This window comes from Alosa pseudoharengus, unplaced genomic scaffold (genome assembly GCF_046254945.1).
Source record: "Alosa pseudoharengus isolate Yale_2024_CS ecotype anadromous, Long Island Sound unplaced genomic scaffold, YU_APseudo_1.1 YU_APseudo_1.1_scf_2, whole genome shotgun sequence".
Lineage (NCBI taxonomy): Eukaryota > Metazoa > Chordata > Actinopteri > Clupeiformes > Clupeidae > Alosa > Alosa pseudoharengus.
The window spans coordinates 23096876-23117280 of record NW_027468663.1 but is presented as its reverse complement, the minus strand read 5'-3'; the positions used below and the strand labels follow the sequence as shown (position 1 = coordinate 23117280).

The 20405-nt window shown below is 38.6% G+C and overlaps 1 protein-coding gene across 1 annotated transcript; it reads left to right on the top strand.

Moving 5' to 3' along the window:
• The first annotated feature begins 69 nt into the window (after window positions 1-69).
• On the top strand, window positions 70-10115 carry LOC143135130 (DELTA-sagatoxin-Srs1a-like). Its single transcript, XM_076295859.1, has 3 exons — window positions 70-151; window positions 285-358; window positions 9536-10115. Exons 2-3 carry the CDS (start codon window positions 294-296, stop codon window positions 9951-9953), a joined length of 483 nt encoding a protein of 160 aa, XP_076151974.1. The 5' UTR covers window positions 70-151; window positions 285-293; the 3' UTR covers window positions 9954-10115.
• Window positions 10116-20405: the final 10290 nt, after the last annotated feature.

Sequence of the window (20405 nt, the reverse complement as noted above, 5' to 3'; positions counted from 1 at the left end):
GAGGTGGAGTCACACCCAATCATCAGAATATAAAACTTTCAGACTGTTTGCAGCTGTTGCAGTCTGCAGATCAGCTAGAGCTCAGAAACTCTCTTGACATCATCCCACAGACACAGATTGAAGACCTGAACCCCCACCCAAAAGGCCTGAAGTAAGTAACTCTTTGCTGTAATTCCTTGTTGGGTTGGTCCACTAGCATTGCAATAAATGAATGGATATTCATTTCCATTTCCACTTTGTGGAACAAAAACTTATTCTGAATGTTTGTGCTGTTTCTTGCACAGGTTCAAAACATGGGTAATCGCCAGTGCAGTGTTAAGATTGAGAACACCTCTACTTTCACCCTGTGCAATGAGATGTAAGTACAGCTCAGTCTTTGGGCTAAACTAGGCTACAGCTCAGCCTGCATGCTAAACTACACCTCAGGCTGCATGCTAAACTAAAAAAAAATATTTGAGGAAACTGATTATAAGTTATAAATGGTTATTGACATAATCAATTTAAACTAATAACTATTTGAGTTGGGTACTAGTGGAACAGGAATTCAATAAAGATAGATTCTGGGAGTCTACATTCTCCTGATGGTTGTTAAGGCTTAGGAGCTCACTATCCAGACCCATGGGGGTATTCCAAGTACGTGGTTTAGTGATAAACCTGGATAAGTTAACTCAGAGTAAGTGGTAAACCTCCTACAACAAGAGCCCTATGGTCATACGGCTCTTCTATTAGGTTTACCACCTACTCTGAGTTAACTAACCCAGGTTTGTCACTAAACCACGTTGGAATACCCCCTGATGGTTGTTTATGTTGGGGTTTGTGTTGTAAACATTAGCTAAAGAGGTCTGATTCTAGTAAGGTAATGCTAGTTCTCTAGTGTAACTTACATGTTGCTTCCATCTTTGCCCATTTAAAGAGATCCGGTATCTTGAGATTTTTCCTATGGGAATTTTGAATTATCACACTTGTTAAACTCTGGCGGGGACGAAGAAATCGGAAATGTAGATGTTTACTCTACAGACTTTTGGGTAACACTCCATAATAAGGTGCCATAATAAATAGCAAACTAGTAATTACCTAACCCTTTGTTAATATTTGTTAATTGTTACTAACATATCTATTTGGCACAAGTTAATAGTTTTTTCATCATCAATTAAATATTTGTTGTTTGCATCAATTAACTAATATTGTATTAATATGTGTTAATAGTTAACTAAATGTCCTTTTGGCACTAATTAACAGTTATTTCTTACATCATTTAAATGTTAAATGTTTATTTACAAACTATATGTTAATAGAAAAGTTAATGACGGAGCTACCTTGACATGCCGCCACTCTTGTCAGTGCACGAAACGCTTGCAATAAAGTTGGTTAAGCTTAATTAATATATTAGTCAGGGCTCCGAACCGGTTCAAGGAACGAAAACGAAAACCGAAAACGAACGGAATTTTACGAGGAGCGGAAACGGAAACGAAAACAAAATGGTCTTCAACTGTTCCGGAACAGAAACGTTATTCTGAAATCCACAAAACCGGTTAATAACGTTTTTTTTCGTTCTCTGTATATTTTATAAAATTTCACAAAAGCATATCCTATGTCAGGGAGACTATTTCCGGTTGTGCGAAAAACAAGCCCACATCTACACTGTTAATGTGAGCTAACAAGCCGCTATGTAGCCAACTACTGTAGGCGAACAGCCTAATAATTTGATTTCTGCGGTTTGAAAAAAAAAAAAAAACGAATAAATGGACCTTTGGTCCAAATGTGTATATTTTGTCTTGCTGTTGTAATGTAACCTATCCGTCTGCCACTTCGGATCTTAGGCCAGCTCGTAGCGTAGGCCAGTGATTCTTAAACTAGGGGTCGCGACCCCAAATGGGGTCGCCAAAAACTTCCGTGGGGTCGCCAATTATTTTCTGTATTCAGTCTGAAATTATTATTAGGTGAAACAAAGGAAAATAATATTGCCCTTTTCTGCCTTTTTCTTATTTACACGCAGTTAAGAGAAGAGAGAGATTTTGTTTCGTCTTTCAACGAGATCTGGTTCAGCCTATGGGCTACTGGTCCGCTGATAGAAACAATGTAACTATCTGCTCCCACTATGCAAACTCAACTTGTTCCCGCTATTTTAAGTAAAACAAAACAAAAGACATAGGTAGCCTACTAGCCAAAATGGACAGGTGGCTGCTTAAAAAATTGAACAAAAGCTCGGAAGTGCCATCTACCAGTGCGTCCGTCTACTCCTCCGTGATCCTCAGATGGGACAAGTCTAACGGCCGGTGAGAATAAAAAAGAACAAACGGCGCGTCGGCTTTATCAGAAATAATTTCTGAAATATGCATTCACTTGCCAAGTTAAAGATAACCTCAACCACCCACAATGTGTGATTTGCGTCGATGTTCTGGCGAATGAGATCTTAAAACCTGTCAAAATGAAACGACATCTCAAAATACAGATGTCGGCTCAGCACCGTGCAGGAAAATCTCCGTGTCGCCGTATGCAGCATTCCTCCTAGAATTAACTTGCTATGTTCACGGAAGCATGCCCACCCTTCCCATTGAAATTGTTAAAGATAGTAAACCAGAAAAGGGAAATAAAAAAATATTGTTATTGTTATCGCCATAAATATAATTAATGTAACGTTGTAGGCCTAATGCTGCATGTGTAGGCCCTATGTGTGTGTGCGTGCTTGTGTGTGCGCGCGCTACGCAGATAGCGCTCTGGGGCCGGTTCCCCGATAACGCTCACTCTTAGCGCGCTAAGAAGACTCAAAAGATATATCTTACAAAAGTTGTTTATGTTCCTAAGTGTGTTCCCCGAAGTGTCCCTTAGGAAGCTTCTTAACACGCTGCCTCTTACGTTCGACGTTACAAAGGCGCTGTCCCAAGTGAAGGTGCTGAATTAGTTGGCATCGATTGCTCAGGAATCGATTTTCTACTTCACGTGAAGGTGCATGACGGCGTTAAGAAACACAACACGTTCTATGCAAATGAAACATTCCTCAAATTATTCCAGTAACATGTATTTTAACATAGTTTAAGGTATCAGTAAAATATAAACTATTAACTAAATTATCAGTAATATGTTCACATGATATGTTGTGACGGGTAGACTAACCGGGTAGGCCTATCCCTCGCTAATCATCCACCCTCCTTATGCCGTTGTGCCACTTGTGTCGCTTCTTGACATGGATTTAACAACTTCTTAAAATGATGTAATACACTTTTATATTAATGGTAAGGTACCTTACAATTATAATTGATTGGCAAGCAGCTGCAGTTACTTCTGTTTAATGCGGTATTGATAGATAGATAGATAGATAGATAGATAGATAGATACTTTATTGATCCCCAGGGGAAATTAAAGGTTCAAATTAAAAAAATGATTGCCATTGGTTAATGTTTTCAATAAAAAGCAACCGATCTACAATGAACAGAGAGACATTTAGATACAGTAGGGTGGGGAAGCAACGTAAAAAAAAGGGCACCAAGCCTCTCGTCAGAGGAACTTGAAGTTTTGCTGGACGAGGTGAGCTTGCACAAGGTGACACCGTTTTCCAGCTTTCGGAATAACTTGTGCAACAGCAACAAAAACGAGCTATGGAGCGACTGGACTACACGCCGTTTTTGATTTAATGCAAGGACACGTTGGATCGCTGCCATAGGCCTAGTTGGTCGCTTACTGGACACCACCATGCTCCTACCCATTTATAGATCTTAGCCATTTAGAGGCACATTCTTTGCCAGCTTTTAATTATCAAAAGTGATTGCCAATTTAAACGCTTTAATGACATTACGAAATAGCCTAGGCTTACCACCATATTAGTTCTGATACCAAATAAAGTAAACTTTATAAATAGCCCTGCATCCATTGAGAAAATACTTTATTATTAGTCTTAAAATGTCCATAACATAAAATCATCGTTGAGCCACAACATCATCAAATACTGTACCATAGTTTGACTTGTACTGCGCTGCGCTGATTAAAGACTGCTGCACAGTGGCGGCGACTAGCGCCTTGAGAGCTCAAACAACGCTAAGAGAGAGCTACGAATGGTCCAGACCAACCTTACGAAAGTGTGACTTACAGAAGATATACTTAGCGTACGAACGTGTCGGGAATCATGCCATAACGTTAAGAGAGAGGTTAAGGAATAGGTTAAGAACTACTTAGCGATAAGAACGTTTTGGGGAACCGGCCCCTGATCTGATATGGCGGCAGCCTACACTTGTTTAATCGTGATTGTTTGGTTTTCACTGTTCTTGTTCACATGGAGTAAATAAAACAAATGACTTTGCTTTCTAGTTTTTGCTTGATTTAGTTGTTAACGTTTGAGGGGGGTATTTGAGTAAGGACTTAGAATGGGTTTTGGGAAAGTAGGGGTCGCCAGACCTCGCCATACTTTTTTGTGGGGTCGCCAGACAAAAAGTTTAAGAACCACTGGCGTAGGCTACTGAAACTGATTTGGAAATTGTTTGTAGCCTATGCGTAATAGCCTATTTTGCCTGTCCACGCCTTGTCGTTTTAAAGTCGGGATTTGAAATGTTTGCGCAATTATAGCCTATTCTATGTAGAAGAGTTAAACGGGAAATTTGAGATAGGCCTTGTCAGCAACAGACAGGTTCGTTTATAAACAGGGTTGGAATTATAGCGCAAGCCTTTGAAGATCTCCATATGGATAAAACTTAGGCTACAACCAGGTAAGTAGCACGTATCCAGTAATATTTTTGATAAGAAATTATTTATAGGCATAGGTTAGGCCTACAGTAAGTCTTCAATTCAAGAACGAAAACGTTAAACATAGGCCTACCTGAACCGTTCGGAACGGAACGTTTGAAAAATAATTTCGTTTTCAAGCCCTGATATTAGTAGTATATAGCTATAAGCGTGGGGCCCCTTATAATAAAGTTGGTTGAGCTTAATTAATATATTAGTAATATATAGTTATAAGTATGGGGGACCCTTATAATAAAGTTGGTTAAGCTTAATTAATATATTAGTAGTATATAGCTATCAGTGTGGGGCCCCTTATAATAAAGTTGGTTAAGCTTAATTAATATATTAGTAATATATAACTATCAGTATGGGGGACCCTTATAATAAAGTTGGTTAAGCTTTATTAATATATTAGTAATATATAACTATTAGTCAGACGGTGAAGGGACTGAGACTAAAACTGGCTTATCACATTTATTCCTTTTATTTAGGAAAAGTTAAAACAAAACATGCCTTCAGGCACTGGCATACATAAAACAGCATCTGCACAAGCAAAATAAAAAGAAGTAGTTGAATGGGCTATATTACATGCATGATTCCTATACCATCACTGTCATTCCTACTAGCAAGGGAGACGTGCGACATGGAATGTTCAGGTGCACAGAACGAGTTTATTAATATTCTGAGACTCACTAAACACTCACAGACAGCGGCGCCGGAACGACTTTGAAAGTAGGGGTGCAAAAAAAAAAGCTGGTTTCGGGCTGGGTTCCTCGAGACAATTTTGAAAATTCCAGAGGCCAACTATTCATGCACGTTTTTACGTGGGATATTACGATATAAGATAGTCTAATAATAACTAGATGTAATGCAGAGCGGTACAAAATATGACCGCCGCCCAGTCAAGCACATTTTTTCCACAAAAATAAATCACGCTGAAAGGCCTATATGATTCTTCTAACTTTCTTAGTAAATTGCATTATCCACACTCAATTCTCACTGGTATCTGCTAGACAACAAGTACCAAAACATGAGTTCATAGATTTCACATGTAAAATTCATTTTATACAACCCCACCCCATCTTGCCTGTTCATAATTCTGAGAAATTCTTGTGTGCGTGATAGGCCTAATGATAATTTCAACTTTCTTTCATTAGACAGATGCAGTTTTGTTAAGTTCGTGGATGCATGCTTTAATGATAATTTTTAACTTTCTTTCATTAGACAGACTTCTGGTTCAGTTTATAAAAATGTAAAGTTTAGGAAACAGATAGATATCAAGGGTTTAAACCGATTGAACATGTCTGTGTCAATGTGTGTGTGTTTGCGGTCGCGCCCACCCGCGGAGAGAGAGAGAGAGAGAGAGAGTTAATGTTAGGCTACATGATGTAGCCTATTACTTGTGTTTTACCTTTAAATACATCAATAAAGAATTAAGGATATTTTTGTTTATTTATTTAGTAGGCCTAGCCTATGTCCATGAAGCTAGATTCAGATTCAATTAATCCAACATTGCGAGCCAAGCCTAGAGCAACAACTCTTTGTTGAAGCATATAGCCTACAGTGCAACTTCTTCTTGTTTCAGTGTTTAGTTAATAAGAAAGCATTGTCAATATGAACTACAAAAGATAGCCTAGGCTATAGGCACATTGTTTTTTTTTTTTCCGGGTTCGGGTCGTTAATCAGCGCATATTTTTGAGGGTCGGGTGGGTGCGGATGTTAAAAAAACCTTAACCCGCGCAACACTAGTGTAGGGGTTCCCAAACTTTTCAACCCGCGACCCCCAAAATAACCGTGCCAGAGACTGGCGACCCCCACTATCCCTGGATGTGACTCAAAAAATAAAATAAAATGTGCGCACCGGCCATACGCACTAGGCTTATCCAAACACGGGCTTAACAACAACACAAAAGAACAGAGCCTGTTATGATTTTACATATAGACATTTACTATATGATAAAAGCAGAATACCTTAGTCAAAAAATAATATCCATGTAACATGAGTGCACATTATTGCTGTCGTGCAAACTTAACTTTGAAACATTACTTTAATTTCCATTTCCATTTTAACAGAAGAATATCTCAGTCAGGGTAATATCCCCTGTTGTAAACATATGTACATTATTGCTGCGCAAATTTACATTTTGCAACTATGTTTCAGCGTTAATCTCATCTAATGAGATGGATGCGCGCTATGCGCGGAACACAGCAAGTCCATTCTTGGTTTAATTGTGGAGACGGCCACACGGAGATCATCCTCCACATTTAGACGCGATCTGTATTTGTTTTTAATATGTCAGTGCAGAGAAAGTCTTTTCGCACAGGTATGTGGAGCCAAACGGCGTCAGTACGTCCATCGCGGCCTTGAATAGCTGTGGATATTCCCTCTCGACTGAAATCCAGAACTCACCAAGTGTCTTGGAATTAAAATCTGTCTTTAAAGTGCAGTCAAGTGACAGCTCTTTTATTTTCCCCAAATTTATTTGATTTATGGAAATCATTTCACGACCCCCCGGGGGGTCCCGATCCCCAATTTGGGAACCCATGCTCTAGTGCATAGACATAGAGTTTTCCTAGACCAGTCACCTTTGCAGGCGAAATATCCGATTGGCTGAGCATGACATCATGACCAAGAGGCCAGACTAGAGCAGAGGTAATTAAAGCTATAGCGCTGTAGATTTAGTTCATGCTCTAATCAATGCGATGCCGTGTCGGTGTTGTGGTCAACAACTGCGCTTTTTTTTTTTACCCCCGAAAAGTGGGGGTGCTTCCGGCGCACTTGCTTACAGACGTAGACCATACGGAGGTAATGCATAAACATAATGCTAAACTAAATGTACATTAATTTTCTGCTAGACTGAATTGCAATTTCCATGAGCACTAAGCTAAACTACACTGAATGCATGGAAAGTTGCTAGCGGAGTTTACAGCTAGTCACGTTAGACTCGTGTGTAGCCTATGAACTCGTGGTCATAATGAAAACATTAATACACTTTCTCTAAGTTGCTAGAATTGCACCCAAATCCTAACAATACATGTAAAGTAATATAATACAGGTGGTATATCGAAGTTTTCAACTTAAACAACATTTTACAGTTACAAAATTAAAACAAAGTGGAGAGTGCTTTATACAGTCAACCTACCCAATGCAAAGCATAACGCTTCTGTTCAGCTATGGCAACAATACAAGGACAAAACGCAGCAGAGCTGCAGTATACCGTTTCTCCAAAGGGGGCTCCAAAACACCAATTTCAATAAAGCTGCTTAATTACGGCGAAAATAACAAACACTAAACTACATTTATAACTCTGTTACACCCCCTCCCCTGAATTTCACCAAAATCAAGCAGCAACCAAATAGTACTTCCAAAGGCAAAGAGTACACTACTTTCAAACACTAGACAGAGGGTCACCAATTACAGGACAGCCAACCACAAAGTATCCAATATGGATAAAGTGGAAGAAGAGGTGTGCAAACTCTCACACAACCAACCACTGGCAGTAGGGTGCCTTATACACCCCACAAGATAATAAAGCCATATTCCATAAATTCTCCACAAAGCTAATCAGAAAAGCTAGATAAATAATAATATGTCATTAACTTTTATATTAGTATATAGTTTGTAAATAAACATTTAACATTTAAATGATGTAAGAAATAACTGTTAATTAGTGCCAAAAAGACATTTAGTTAACTATTAACAAATATTAATACAATATTAATTAATTGATTTGTTAAAACATTAACATACAGATTTTATGCAAACAACTAATATTTAATTAATGATGAAAAAACTATTAACTTGTGCCAAATAGATATTTTAGTAACAGTTAACAAATATTAACAAAGGGTAATTACTAGTTTGCTATTTATTATGGCACCTTATTATTGAGTGTTACCGACTTTTGTCCTCTGCCTTCTAGTGGATACTGTGATCTTCGGTATGTTAAGGCAGCACACATGGATTTTTGCCACCCCAGAGCTAACATGCAATGCAACTTGTCTTACAGTAGGTAGTTAACCTAAATTAACATCCGGATCTCCTTATATGGGCAAAGATGGTAGCTTTAGTTCCTTTTTGCAGGCAAACTTCAGAGGTCTGTCAAATGCTTGTCACATGTCCAGGACTTGATTGATAATGGATTGTCTTGATTGATGAACTTCTATAATATATTGGATGAGTAACTTGTACCAGAAAAATAAATTGTTATACTCTGACCCACATAGCCTTTCTGCATTTATGGACATCATCCTACTTTAGGTAACGGTGTTGTACCGCAATGGATGACTGGGATTAGTTATCACAGCAGTAGAAGCTAATCAACTGAAGTGGTGTCTGTGACAGCCGAACTGACTATTGTATTATATAGCGATGGGCAGTTTACCAACTGTGGTCTATACTAACCAGCTCCAAACCCATAGTACAAATTGAGCCCTCTGTAGCTCAGGATTTGGATAAACTGTTTAGCACACTGGCAAGTTTAGCAGTCCAGGTCAGCACTGTAGCCTCTGGTCCACCAACATTACATTATTCCTAGTCACGGGTAAGTAAGCAGGTGATGTGAGGCATTTTCATAAGCTGTATTGTCGGTATATCAGCCACCTACGGATAGTAACGTTGAAGTGAAACTTTTTCATATTAGGCAGAGTAGTATAATCAGTAACAGTATTTATAACAGTATAATCAATTGGTATATTTTCAACAGTGCGTGGAGAGCTTCACCATTTTCTTCAACCACTTCCAATTCCTTCATTGGTTCTGAAAACTGGTGCTTACATTAGCCACAAATGTCTGTAATTTGGCTGTGTCTTTTTTGTCCAGGTCTCACTCTATCAGTGGATTCTGTGATGATCCTCTGCCTCCAAGAATCAACCAATCTGAAACAGGCAGGGCTCGCTTCGTCAAGACTCCCGACACAGCCTGTGGGGCTGTGGGCGTCTTCACCTATGACATCTATGATAAATCCAAAAATCAGAGCATCGGAAAAATAGCTGTGATGTTCTCTAATCCGAATGACTTTGGTTCCTACTCTAACTGGTACGCATTGGGAGTGTTCAGCATGAAAAAGCCCTGTGACTATGAGCTGTATAAGGAGATGTATTACGGGAGTGAGACGACATTTGTCAGGGGTCTAGCCTCTAGTGGCTGTCTCACTTACAGGGGCTCCTCAGTGACCATCAGTGCCACTATGTCGGATAGCTACGAGCCTGTCCTCAAGATCAATGTGTACAACAAGTGACACCAGGGGTGCATTCAAATTCTAGCATCAATGCAGTGTTGAAACACCTATGACGGTAACAATAATTTCAGAGCAAATTAATTAAATTTATAGATGAAAATTAGCTATGGTGCTAACTCCAGCATATTTACATTGTGTACTTGTACTGATGCCCATCAATATGCACCGTCCCTATCTAAATAAACAATTAAAATAAATAACAAATACATGTATTTGAATTGAATTCAGTACCAAACAAATAAATCCAATTTGAATTTATGCTGTTCAGATTCAGTTTTTCACTGCAATGAACCATTAGAGCCCTAGGCTATTTTCAGTGTAATTTTACTTACATTTACCATTAATTTTAAGCTCTTACCTTAGTAATTGTATGGCCATCTATGCTGTATCTTGGGGTTTTTTTTCAGGACAGTCTGGGCTAACCATATATGGGAAAGTATAATGTGATGATATTTGCATATGTCTTATGTCAGCCTTTATATCTAGAAAAAATAATTGGTGTGATTAATTTTCTTTTTTCAAGTTATTGCATTAATTTCACCAGGAAGCATGCAAGTAGAAATGTGTGGAATCTGGCAATATAAAATTGATGGGATACTCAATTTACAAAAGTATATGTCATAAATACTGACATACATATTTTTTCATTATGAATAGTTTCATTCACTGAAATCTTGTCACTGAACCATTGGATGAAGAATGTTATACTCATCTGCATTTGTGACCTGAAGCAGGGCCGGAGTGGGGCCACTTTTCAGCCCGGGACTCTCAAGACCGACCCACTTTTTCCATGGTGGTGGAAATTGGATAAATGAAGCAACATTTGTTATTAATGCTATGGTTCAACAAATAATTTAAAGGTTAAATAATAATTCACTTAAGCTGAGAAGTTAACAAAACAGATTCTACTATTCCACAAGGATAGGTTGATAAATTAACAACAGCAGAAAGAAATAAAGCATTTGAAATGTATTCCACCCTTCCACAAAGAGGCATATTGAACTAGTTTACAGTTCAAGTACAATGTACAGTTACATTGCGAATAGCACCAACAGCATCTACAACATAGCCGCCAAAGCAGTGCACTGGTTTCAGCCACTTTATCTATGACTGTATCGTTTCTTAATAACATGAGGATTTCCTTCTCTGTGCACATTAACATGAAAGCCTGACTCAATAAGCTTTGTAGCCTATTCTTTACAAATTTTAAGTTTGAGAAGCTTCTCTCATTTGCTAACAGGTTCGTTATAGGTTCACCCAGGCTAAAGTTCGTAACGTTTTCCCAACAGCTCAACTAATAAACATAAGCTAGGCTACAAACACAATAGGGGGGTAAAAAAAAACTTTACACATAAGTGTCTTATTATTTTTTTTATTCAACAACCTGGCTGTAGAAGTGCAATCCCAGACAAAGTTTAAGTCGTGTTAATTCCACTGTTCCCATCGATATTCAGGCTGTCTTCCTCAGTTATCTCCATGGTCAATCTGAAACAACACAAAATAAACATTAGCCATTTATTCCTTTTTGAAAATAGGCTAAGTCACAAATACACTTGTTTTTTATCATCAGTGATTCTGTTAGCATTATCACAGTTTTTTTTCCAAAATAGGCTAGTTATTGTGATAGCTGTTTTGCTCAAGCTAAGCAAAGTTATCAGTCGCTCGGCTGCTTGTTGATGTCTCTGAATAAACTAACAGAGATAAAAAGCAGATAGCCTACCTTGAAAAGTTGGGCTGTGTCCTAGTCCAACCCCAGGCTGGGCAAATCATGTCAAAAGATTGATAGTGAGCAAACCAAAGATCCTTGATTAACGTTACTGCTTGGACTTCTGCATGCGTGGCAAGAATATGGGGTTGTCTCATAGCACTGTTAAATCTGACACAAACAACAATCAAAGATTCTATAGTTAACTAAGATGAATCATAAGACGATTCACCAATGGAACGAAATGGCACTAGTTCTGGACTCCTAAATAGGCGTGTCAAAACTAGAGCCCGACCGATAAAGGATTTTGAAGGCCGATACCGATACAAATATTTGTTGAGTTAAAAATCCGATATTCCGATATATCGGCCGATATATATATTTTTTTTCAGAAACGCGCAACAAAACATTAACAGATTTCCCTAACATTAGTTATTTGTAGTTATTTATGAGTATTGACTAAAATAATATGATAATGCATTTCAAAAACAAACTTGTTTATTTTTAAATAATATTGTCAGAGTGGAACATCGAAATATATTAAAGTTCTGATAAATAAAATGTATAAAAATAGAAACTTAAGAAATTAAACTTAGTTTTTTGAACAAAAACACAATAACAACAAGTTTCATAAATATAACTCTGAACTAAGACTTAACAATTACAAAAAATAATGATGACATTATTACTATGATCATCATTTGTATTATTATTAAACAAGATAAAGGTCACTCTTAAATGTTTGAGTGTGCGTGTGTAATAATTAGTCCCTATTGCCTTATAAGCTACCTTATAATTACAATGTCAGCTTGCTTATCCCTTTACCTGCACTTTTAAAATTATTTCCATCAAGCTACATCAAACCATTTTCCATCATCAGTTGCTGCCTGCCTTCTAAAACCTACTATTTAGTGATCTAAATCATGTAACTCTGCTGCGGCTGAACGACAGTCTGAAGCGCACCCTTGGCGTCATTGGATTTCACACACGTGTAAAAGAAAAGCTAACTTTTATGCACAAGCTACGTTTTGCACAAGGTTTGATACTTTTTCTCTATGTCTAAATGTTCACTCCTCTCACGTCTAATTTACATTTTACAATGCAGGGACTGTAACTACAGATATACTAGTAATAAATCATTACTTTAGGCAGAATAAGTTTGTTGTGGTTTCCAAGCTCATTAATGTTAACGTTAGCGGTCTTCCACTGATATTCATAGCATTAGCTAGCTTTGTGGTTAGCTAGTCTATGATGAGCCCTAATTTAGCAATGGATAACGTCATACTGCAAATTGTAAAACATACGCTTTCAAAATAACAGGCCGGGGAGAGATGATACGTCTCACTGCTATAACTGTCACGCTATTAAAGAAATACATCTTTAGTCACATTGTCAAAAGTTAAAAGGACAGACAGTCAACTACACTGTAACAACGTAACGTAATTACTAGCTAATTCCGCTTCACTCTCGGCTTATTTAACAGCAGCAAAACTGGACATTGTTTTCACGAATTTTGTCATGCTTATTTGAGTTAAGAGAACTGATGGGGATGTTCTTTTAATTGTTATTTCAAGCAATGTATGTCTCGTGACCAAATCACCATGAACACACTTCACTGATGATCTCACTCGCGGATAACTGGTTCTCTCTGCCCGACTCTGGCTGGATCAGCAGGTTGCAGGATGTGTGGCGCGTTATACACGAGTGTTGCCAGCAGGGACGGTGTAGAGTGCCCTCTGGAGGACAAACTATACAACGCCAACACTCATGACATGGTTAAAGGGCGTTTCGTCCGTTTTTATTTCATTTTTAAAATATTAATTTATCGGCCATTATAAATGCCGATACCGATAGTTTGGAAAATGCCTAATATCGGCCCGCCGATAGATCGGTCGGGCTCTAGTCAAAACATAAACTTTTCTCTGAATAAGCAATAATAACATATAAATATAATTTTGTATACTATTTTACAGTGATTGTTTGTGTGTGATGCCAATGAAACACTCTTTCGGACACGGAATGAATCATTTAATTTTGCCCCGTTAACCGAGCTAGCTAGCTAGCTAGCTAACGTTAGCACAGTAAACGGAAAGTGAATGGGAATGCTCGCTAGCTAGCTAGCAGCTAAGAACTTGGGTTAAACTTATATTGTTGCAAACAAACGTGAAATAACATACGTTCAACAACTTTGTGGTAGTCTACTAGTTCTAGCAAAAAATATGTTAGGTTAGTTTATCAACCATCTCTCAGTCTAGAGCCTCTGAGAACAGGTGGCTGTGCACCAGAACTTTGAGGAGACAGTGACAGATCACGAACAAAGCTATTTTTGTCTTTAATTGTTTCGTTTCAATTTCAATGTCGGAATGTTAGGGAGACCTGTGGCTTGTAGAAAATGGGGAAAATAGGGCTAAGGGATTGGTCATATTCCGAGAAAATGTTCATTTCTCCCATAGGAATACATAGGCACTGGACCTCCCGCTAGACTCCTAAATGGGCGTGACAGCTTCGAACCCCACGTCACAACGTGCCAGAATTTACCCTCTTATGAATCGTCTCGCTTTATCAACCGTCTCTGCAACAATTGACTACTTTTACCACTGCTAGGTAATAATAAAAATAATGAAACGAGAATATGATCAATATTGAGCCAAGTACATATTCTTTTCCAGCCTTACTGTAGAAATGAAGTGGCCATGGGAACATAGTGCACCCCCATGGTTTCTAAATTTGTGCCATTCCAAAATACTTTTTTTTTTTCTTTAGCAGCCAGTTGACAATGAAGTAGGGAAAGGCAGGCACCTTAATTAATGTCATTACATACCACCTGGGTCTGCTGTGAAAAAATGGTCCTTCGGCTCATTTCCGTATCACAGGTTTGGGCCAAATCAGTGTTTTGTATTTTAAACACATTTCCTGACTTCCAGTTGAGTTGCGGAAATCGGACCTGGGACAAATCTGTAAACCGGTGATAAAACAGCATTGCTAGCAGAGCTGAAACCTCTATCAGGAGCAGATCTGGCCCACAGTAAGATACCATATGTCCGCTACAGGCGGATCTAAAGGCTTTTATGCGGATCCGGCCCAAAGGAAATTGCTATCTGGGTAGTGTTAAATGGCTTCAAATCAGCCATTTATTTCTAACTCTCTCTTCCTTCTATGCAATGGGAAACTGATCAGTATTTATACCATATATGATCCTCTATACTAGTCATGGTGACCCTCAATATTTACATCAGTCTACATTCTTTTGCAGCCTTATTCAATCAAATGTTTAAAAAGTGCATTGTTTGAAATTGAAATACAATAAATATGCCTCTATCTTTTATTTTATTATTGGTTTACAAAAGTTATATAAAGCAATGACTTCTGGGAATTTCAAAACCGAATGCGTCTACTTCCTTCAGCATGGGGAATTGTATGCCGATCTAGCATGCTTTGATCCTCGGAATTTTCCCCTTATAAAAGCTAATAAACTGCCCCCAAATGCACTTCGAAACATAAGTGAATGTCTGCTTAAATTTAGTGAAGATGCTACGGTCAAAATCTACAGTCGGAATTGACAACTCGACTTTGTTGATTGTCATTGTCAGACTTTGATGATGCTGCGGAGATAGAAGATACAGAAATAAACCTGGTGAGCAAGAAATGTGCTACCTGCAAGAATTGTGCAATCTGTTGCCATTTCCTTCTCCAGCAGTTAAACCTCTTTACCTGTGCCTACAACAATATATGGTTAGCATATAAATTCCTACTAACATTGCCATGTACTCAAGTGGCATGCGAACAGAGTTTTTCCACTCTTAAATTCATCAAGAATTGCCTAAGGACACGATTGTCACAGGATAATTTGGAGGCCTTTATGCTGATGGCGACAGAGAAATAGGTTGTAATGAACTTGGATGCTGATGACGTGATAGACAGTGTTGCGGAGAAGAGCAAGCTCCTTCGCACCTTGTTAACTGCATGACGTTAATTAAGACACGTTTGTGGAGCGGCTGCTCTGATGATCTATTCTAGGCTATTCTTTTTTCATTTTCATATTGCATTCATTTTTTTGGAGTTGTGCCAGTTGTGCATGTTCTTGGTTCAGTCTTTATGTTTATTAAAGTTAGAGTTCATCACCAATGGCATGCATGTGAAGTTATATCTGTGTGTTGCGGGCACGTGCACGCGTGTGCGCGTCCCCGTGTGGGCCGCTGGTTGGTGAAAATGCCAGGGCCGTTTTTTAATCCCAGTCCGTCAATACAGAGTGGAAACCGCTGGTGCTCGTCACATCACTGAGCACAGAGTAAGTCGTCCCCTGTTTTAATGTTACAACAAATTCACAACTTGTTTGACAGAAAAAATGACAAGTTGATCACTGTTAGAGAATGTTGCCCACATAATTAGCATCTGTTTTTCAATGCTTTTTCAAAGCGTCATAGTAGTAGCCTGGCTAACGTCAGACCACAAATCTCATTAACTCATTGAATGCCAAGCTGTTTTCGGGAGCTTTGTCCTAGAGTGCCAGCAATCTAGACCATTGTTGATGATTTTTGTACAGCCACAGCATATTCTGTGTTATAGCTATGAACACATACAATGGCTCGTTTTAAAAGGTGAGACTTTAAGCTCTCGGTGGGTGCAAACCGTGTATTTCTACACGCCTCTGTTCTTGAGAAATCCCAAGCTAAACAGTGGCTAGTTTTCATCAAAATCGCTGTTTTTTTCTAGAAATGGAGATATAACGTCTTTCATGAAATATTAGTCTGAGCGAATTAGCCTAGAAAAGGGTCAAAGGTGGAAGTAAATACAGCAAAAGCATATTTGGTATCATTTGAATCATAATTTTCTGTAGATTAAGAATTTGTGGTGCCTACAGCGCAGATTTGTACCGAAAAAAATATATAGGGCTTTGAATGGAGCATGGCACAATGATTTTTGGGCCAAAAACGTATGTTAGTACATCTTGATATTAGCTGATATCTCTTAAGCCAATTGAAAGATATTCATTAAACTTGGTCTACTTACCCACTACAAGTTGTCAAAGAGCTGGCAAGACAATTTAGGTCTTGAGGTCAAAGGTCAAGGTTACAAGGGGTCACACAAATGACTCACATGCAGTATTTGGTTCATATCTCCAAAGCAGACTGATGGATCTTCATTAACTCTAGTACATTTATTGTCTATACAAGTTAGATAAACGTAGGGACTCAAGGCCATGGGGTCAAAGGTTAAGGTCAGTTTCATCCCCTGACATACAAGGTTATAGATGGTGGAGACATGCTAATCAACATGCCATGTTCAATTCAATTACTGTAAATATAGTGAACTTTTTTTATGTTGCAACTTGCACAACATAGACTTGGTTGTTTTTGACATGGGGAGTCCCTATCTACAGCACAATGAGTTTAATACCCCTCCTTATAAAAATCAAGTATCTGATTGCAATTACTATAGGCAAATGTGCTTAGCAGTTACATAAGTGAAATACTTCTACTAGCATAGTCATGACCTGACAAATATCTCTCTCAATATTGCCCATGCAGTCCTTTCCACAGTACAAGCAGTGCTACTTCCAGCTGTAAATTATAGCTTTTTCTGCTGTTGTGACTTTCCATAAGTTAGTACGACTGTTAACGGTGTCCCTTGCTATTTTTCCCTTCATGGACAATGTGTTGTCCACTTTCTCCTGGCAATTTCTGTGACCCTGAAGACTAGCATTGTCTTCCAGTTTTGATGTTAGTAATGTGGCATGTCCGTTGTTATCTGTTCAGTTGAAGTTAGGGGTGGGCAAAAAATAATATCTAAATATTTTGGAAGATTTTGACGGTAGATATCAATAATTAATTAAATACAAATGTGTTACAAGCCACCTTATAATTTCTTACAAAGCACATTAAGGGACACAAAGTATTAGGATAGCAGTTAATTTTCTAAATTTAGTTTCTGAAAGATGAGACTGTTGTAAGAAGCAATATTTTCCCCTGGGATGAATATCAGTATTTAGTTGTGCTCAGTACTGTCTTGATTCATTATTTTCCATTTCACTGCAATGGATGATGAGACTAACCTGACTCTCGCCAGATGAATTTCGTTCCGCCTACATGTAGCTCCACTAATCCATCTGGGATCGATCCATTGGAGTGGTGTTTCAGAAGGCTGGGCCTTATCAAAAATCCTTGCATATGATTGGATAAGCCACTTGTCCGTCCTCTATTAACATGCTACTTCAACCACTCACATTGAAGCCAACCCGTGACGCTGAGAACAGTCTCACAGTCGCTTCTACGCTACGTCACATCTATCAAACTCCCGCCCTGTGTCCTGATTGGCTCTACCATAAAATCTGGTGCCGAAATCACTCTCTTTGGTTCGATCCCAGATGGATGTGAGTGGAGTAAACATTGGTCTAGCGTTATCCAATTGCGTGCAGTGAGATTTTCAAATGCATGCTTGGTGCCGCTCCTCGAGTTGGGCCATTACATTGTTCATGGCCAGACCCTTAATCTTTCTAAATTACCAGGGTCTGGATTTTCCAGGCTAGAAAATGTCCACTTCCAAATCCAACTGTCCAATTAACAATTACCACTTGACTATTTAGTAATTTAGCACTCTGGAACAAGGTGTCGGAAGGAGACAATGTAGATAGAAGATTTTCCGAAGACTGTTGATCTTTATTCACCGTATTGCAATGATAGTACAGCCCAACCAGAGTCCAGACCAACCATCAAAGCAATAAGGAGGAGATGTCATCAGCTGGGGCCCCCGACAAGATCTCCCCTACGGATGGCTATACTGTACACTATATTTTATACTCCTCAGCCCTTGAGAAGTGCCACTCTCTCACGTCATCTCCATCAACACCCTTCACCAATCAGTACCAAGCAGGGTCGCTTACATTGGTGGAAACCATCTTCCCATCATGCATAAAACTATATGCAAACCTATGTAATGCATAGGTAACATATGTAAAATAGTGTAGCCCTAAGTTTTTCTGTTACCTTCCAGTTTGGTGAAATAAAGCCTCATCTTATTCTCTTCCTAGCTAGACAGGCCCTAACTCAAAAGGCACAGTGGCCTCCTCATCCCTGTCCTGTCCAGTCCCCACCAGCTTGATAACACCCCCTCTCCCTTAACCATGTAAGGAGGAGATCCTCTCATCCTGGTACCCCCAGTACTTTATGAAACCCATGATTACATCCCTTCACATCCTGAAAACCCACCATAATACCTAATAGAATCCTAGGTAATATCAGTCCGCTGCTGCCGTTGCTTATATGCCTACTACCAACTTCAGGGAACAAAGTATAACTATTGCAATGCAATGCAAGGGTAGTTTTTATTTCTAACAGTATTCTATCAACATAGACATTTACATCAATTGTCTGGCGTTATAATTTAAGTTGAAGGAAATAGCTGTAGATGACAATGTTTATCAGATGTTTGACAGAAATGGTTTGGATTTAATCTAAAACTCTGAACTGAAACAGTTATTTTAAAACCGGTATTCACACAGATGTTTGCATTTTTAAAACAGCAAATTATTTAGATTTCCCCTGGTTTCAGAGAGGCTACTACTACAATACTAAAATAAGATGTGGAGGTTGAAACTGTTTTTATACAGAAAATAAAGTTTATTTTGCTTTAATAAATGTCTTAATCTTTTTTAATGTCAATTCAGATAGTTGATTCTATGCCTCAGCCAGCTATAGCCTCATGACCTTTAACCTCTACCTGTGACCCCATGATCTTTAATGCCTTATTAGTTCATTTAGGCTTAATTAACTGTGTTGGGTTTAATGAGGATCCTTCAATCTACTTGAGAGGTATAAAACAAACATTGCCAGTCAACTATGACCTCACGTGACCTTGACCTTTGACCCCAAGACATTAAACACCTACTAATTTCATTAAGAACCTATGGTGAGTAAGTACACCAAGTTTGGTAAAGATCCTTTTACCAGTATGGGAGATATCAGCTAATATCTATATGTGATAATATACGATTTTGGCCCAATAATCATTATACCATGGTCCATTCAAAGCTGTATATCTTTTTTCTGGTACAAATCTGCACTGTAGGCACCGAACTGAAATTCTTAATCTACATGAAATTACAGTTAGATTGATACCAAATATCCTTTTGCTGTATTTACGTCCACCTTCAACCCTAATTCGCTCAGACTATATGAAGTGTTGCTACTTACTTGTGTAAACTTTCCGGGAAGTGATCAGCGAGACCTGGCGAGACTGCCACCTAGTGATAGACCCACGAAAATGGCCTGGTTTTGACCTGACGTGCATGCGTCACTGATTCGACCCAAAGCGGCAACCGAGTTATGATAAAATGTCCAGATTGTTTTCGATCGTCATACATTTCATTTCCATTAATCACAGAGTGTCCAATATCACATATATGGTGTGTTAGAGTGTCTAGTTTCGTAATTTAAAAAAAGCTAAAAATGTAATATTACGTTTTTGGCACTCAATGAGTTAAGATGGGGTCTGGGAACTAGACATTCATTTTCTCGTATTTGAAACGTGGTTTATGAATGCCCAGAGCCGTTTATTTGGCGCTCCGAATGTCTATCAAATGTGTCTGTACATAGCTCATAACGGCTTCGGTGTGTCGTCATCGCCTTGCTGCCCTCCCTCCGTTCAGTGATTGGTTCCTTCGTTGAGGTAAAAACGAAGTCCATAGAATCCAGGCTGCCTAGCAGTGTGAATAAAATAGTGCACGTAATGGCCTCCTTACACCAAAGAAC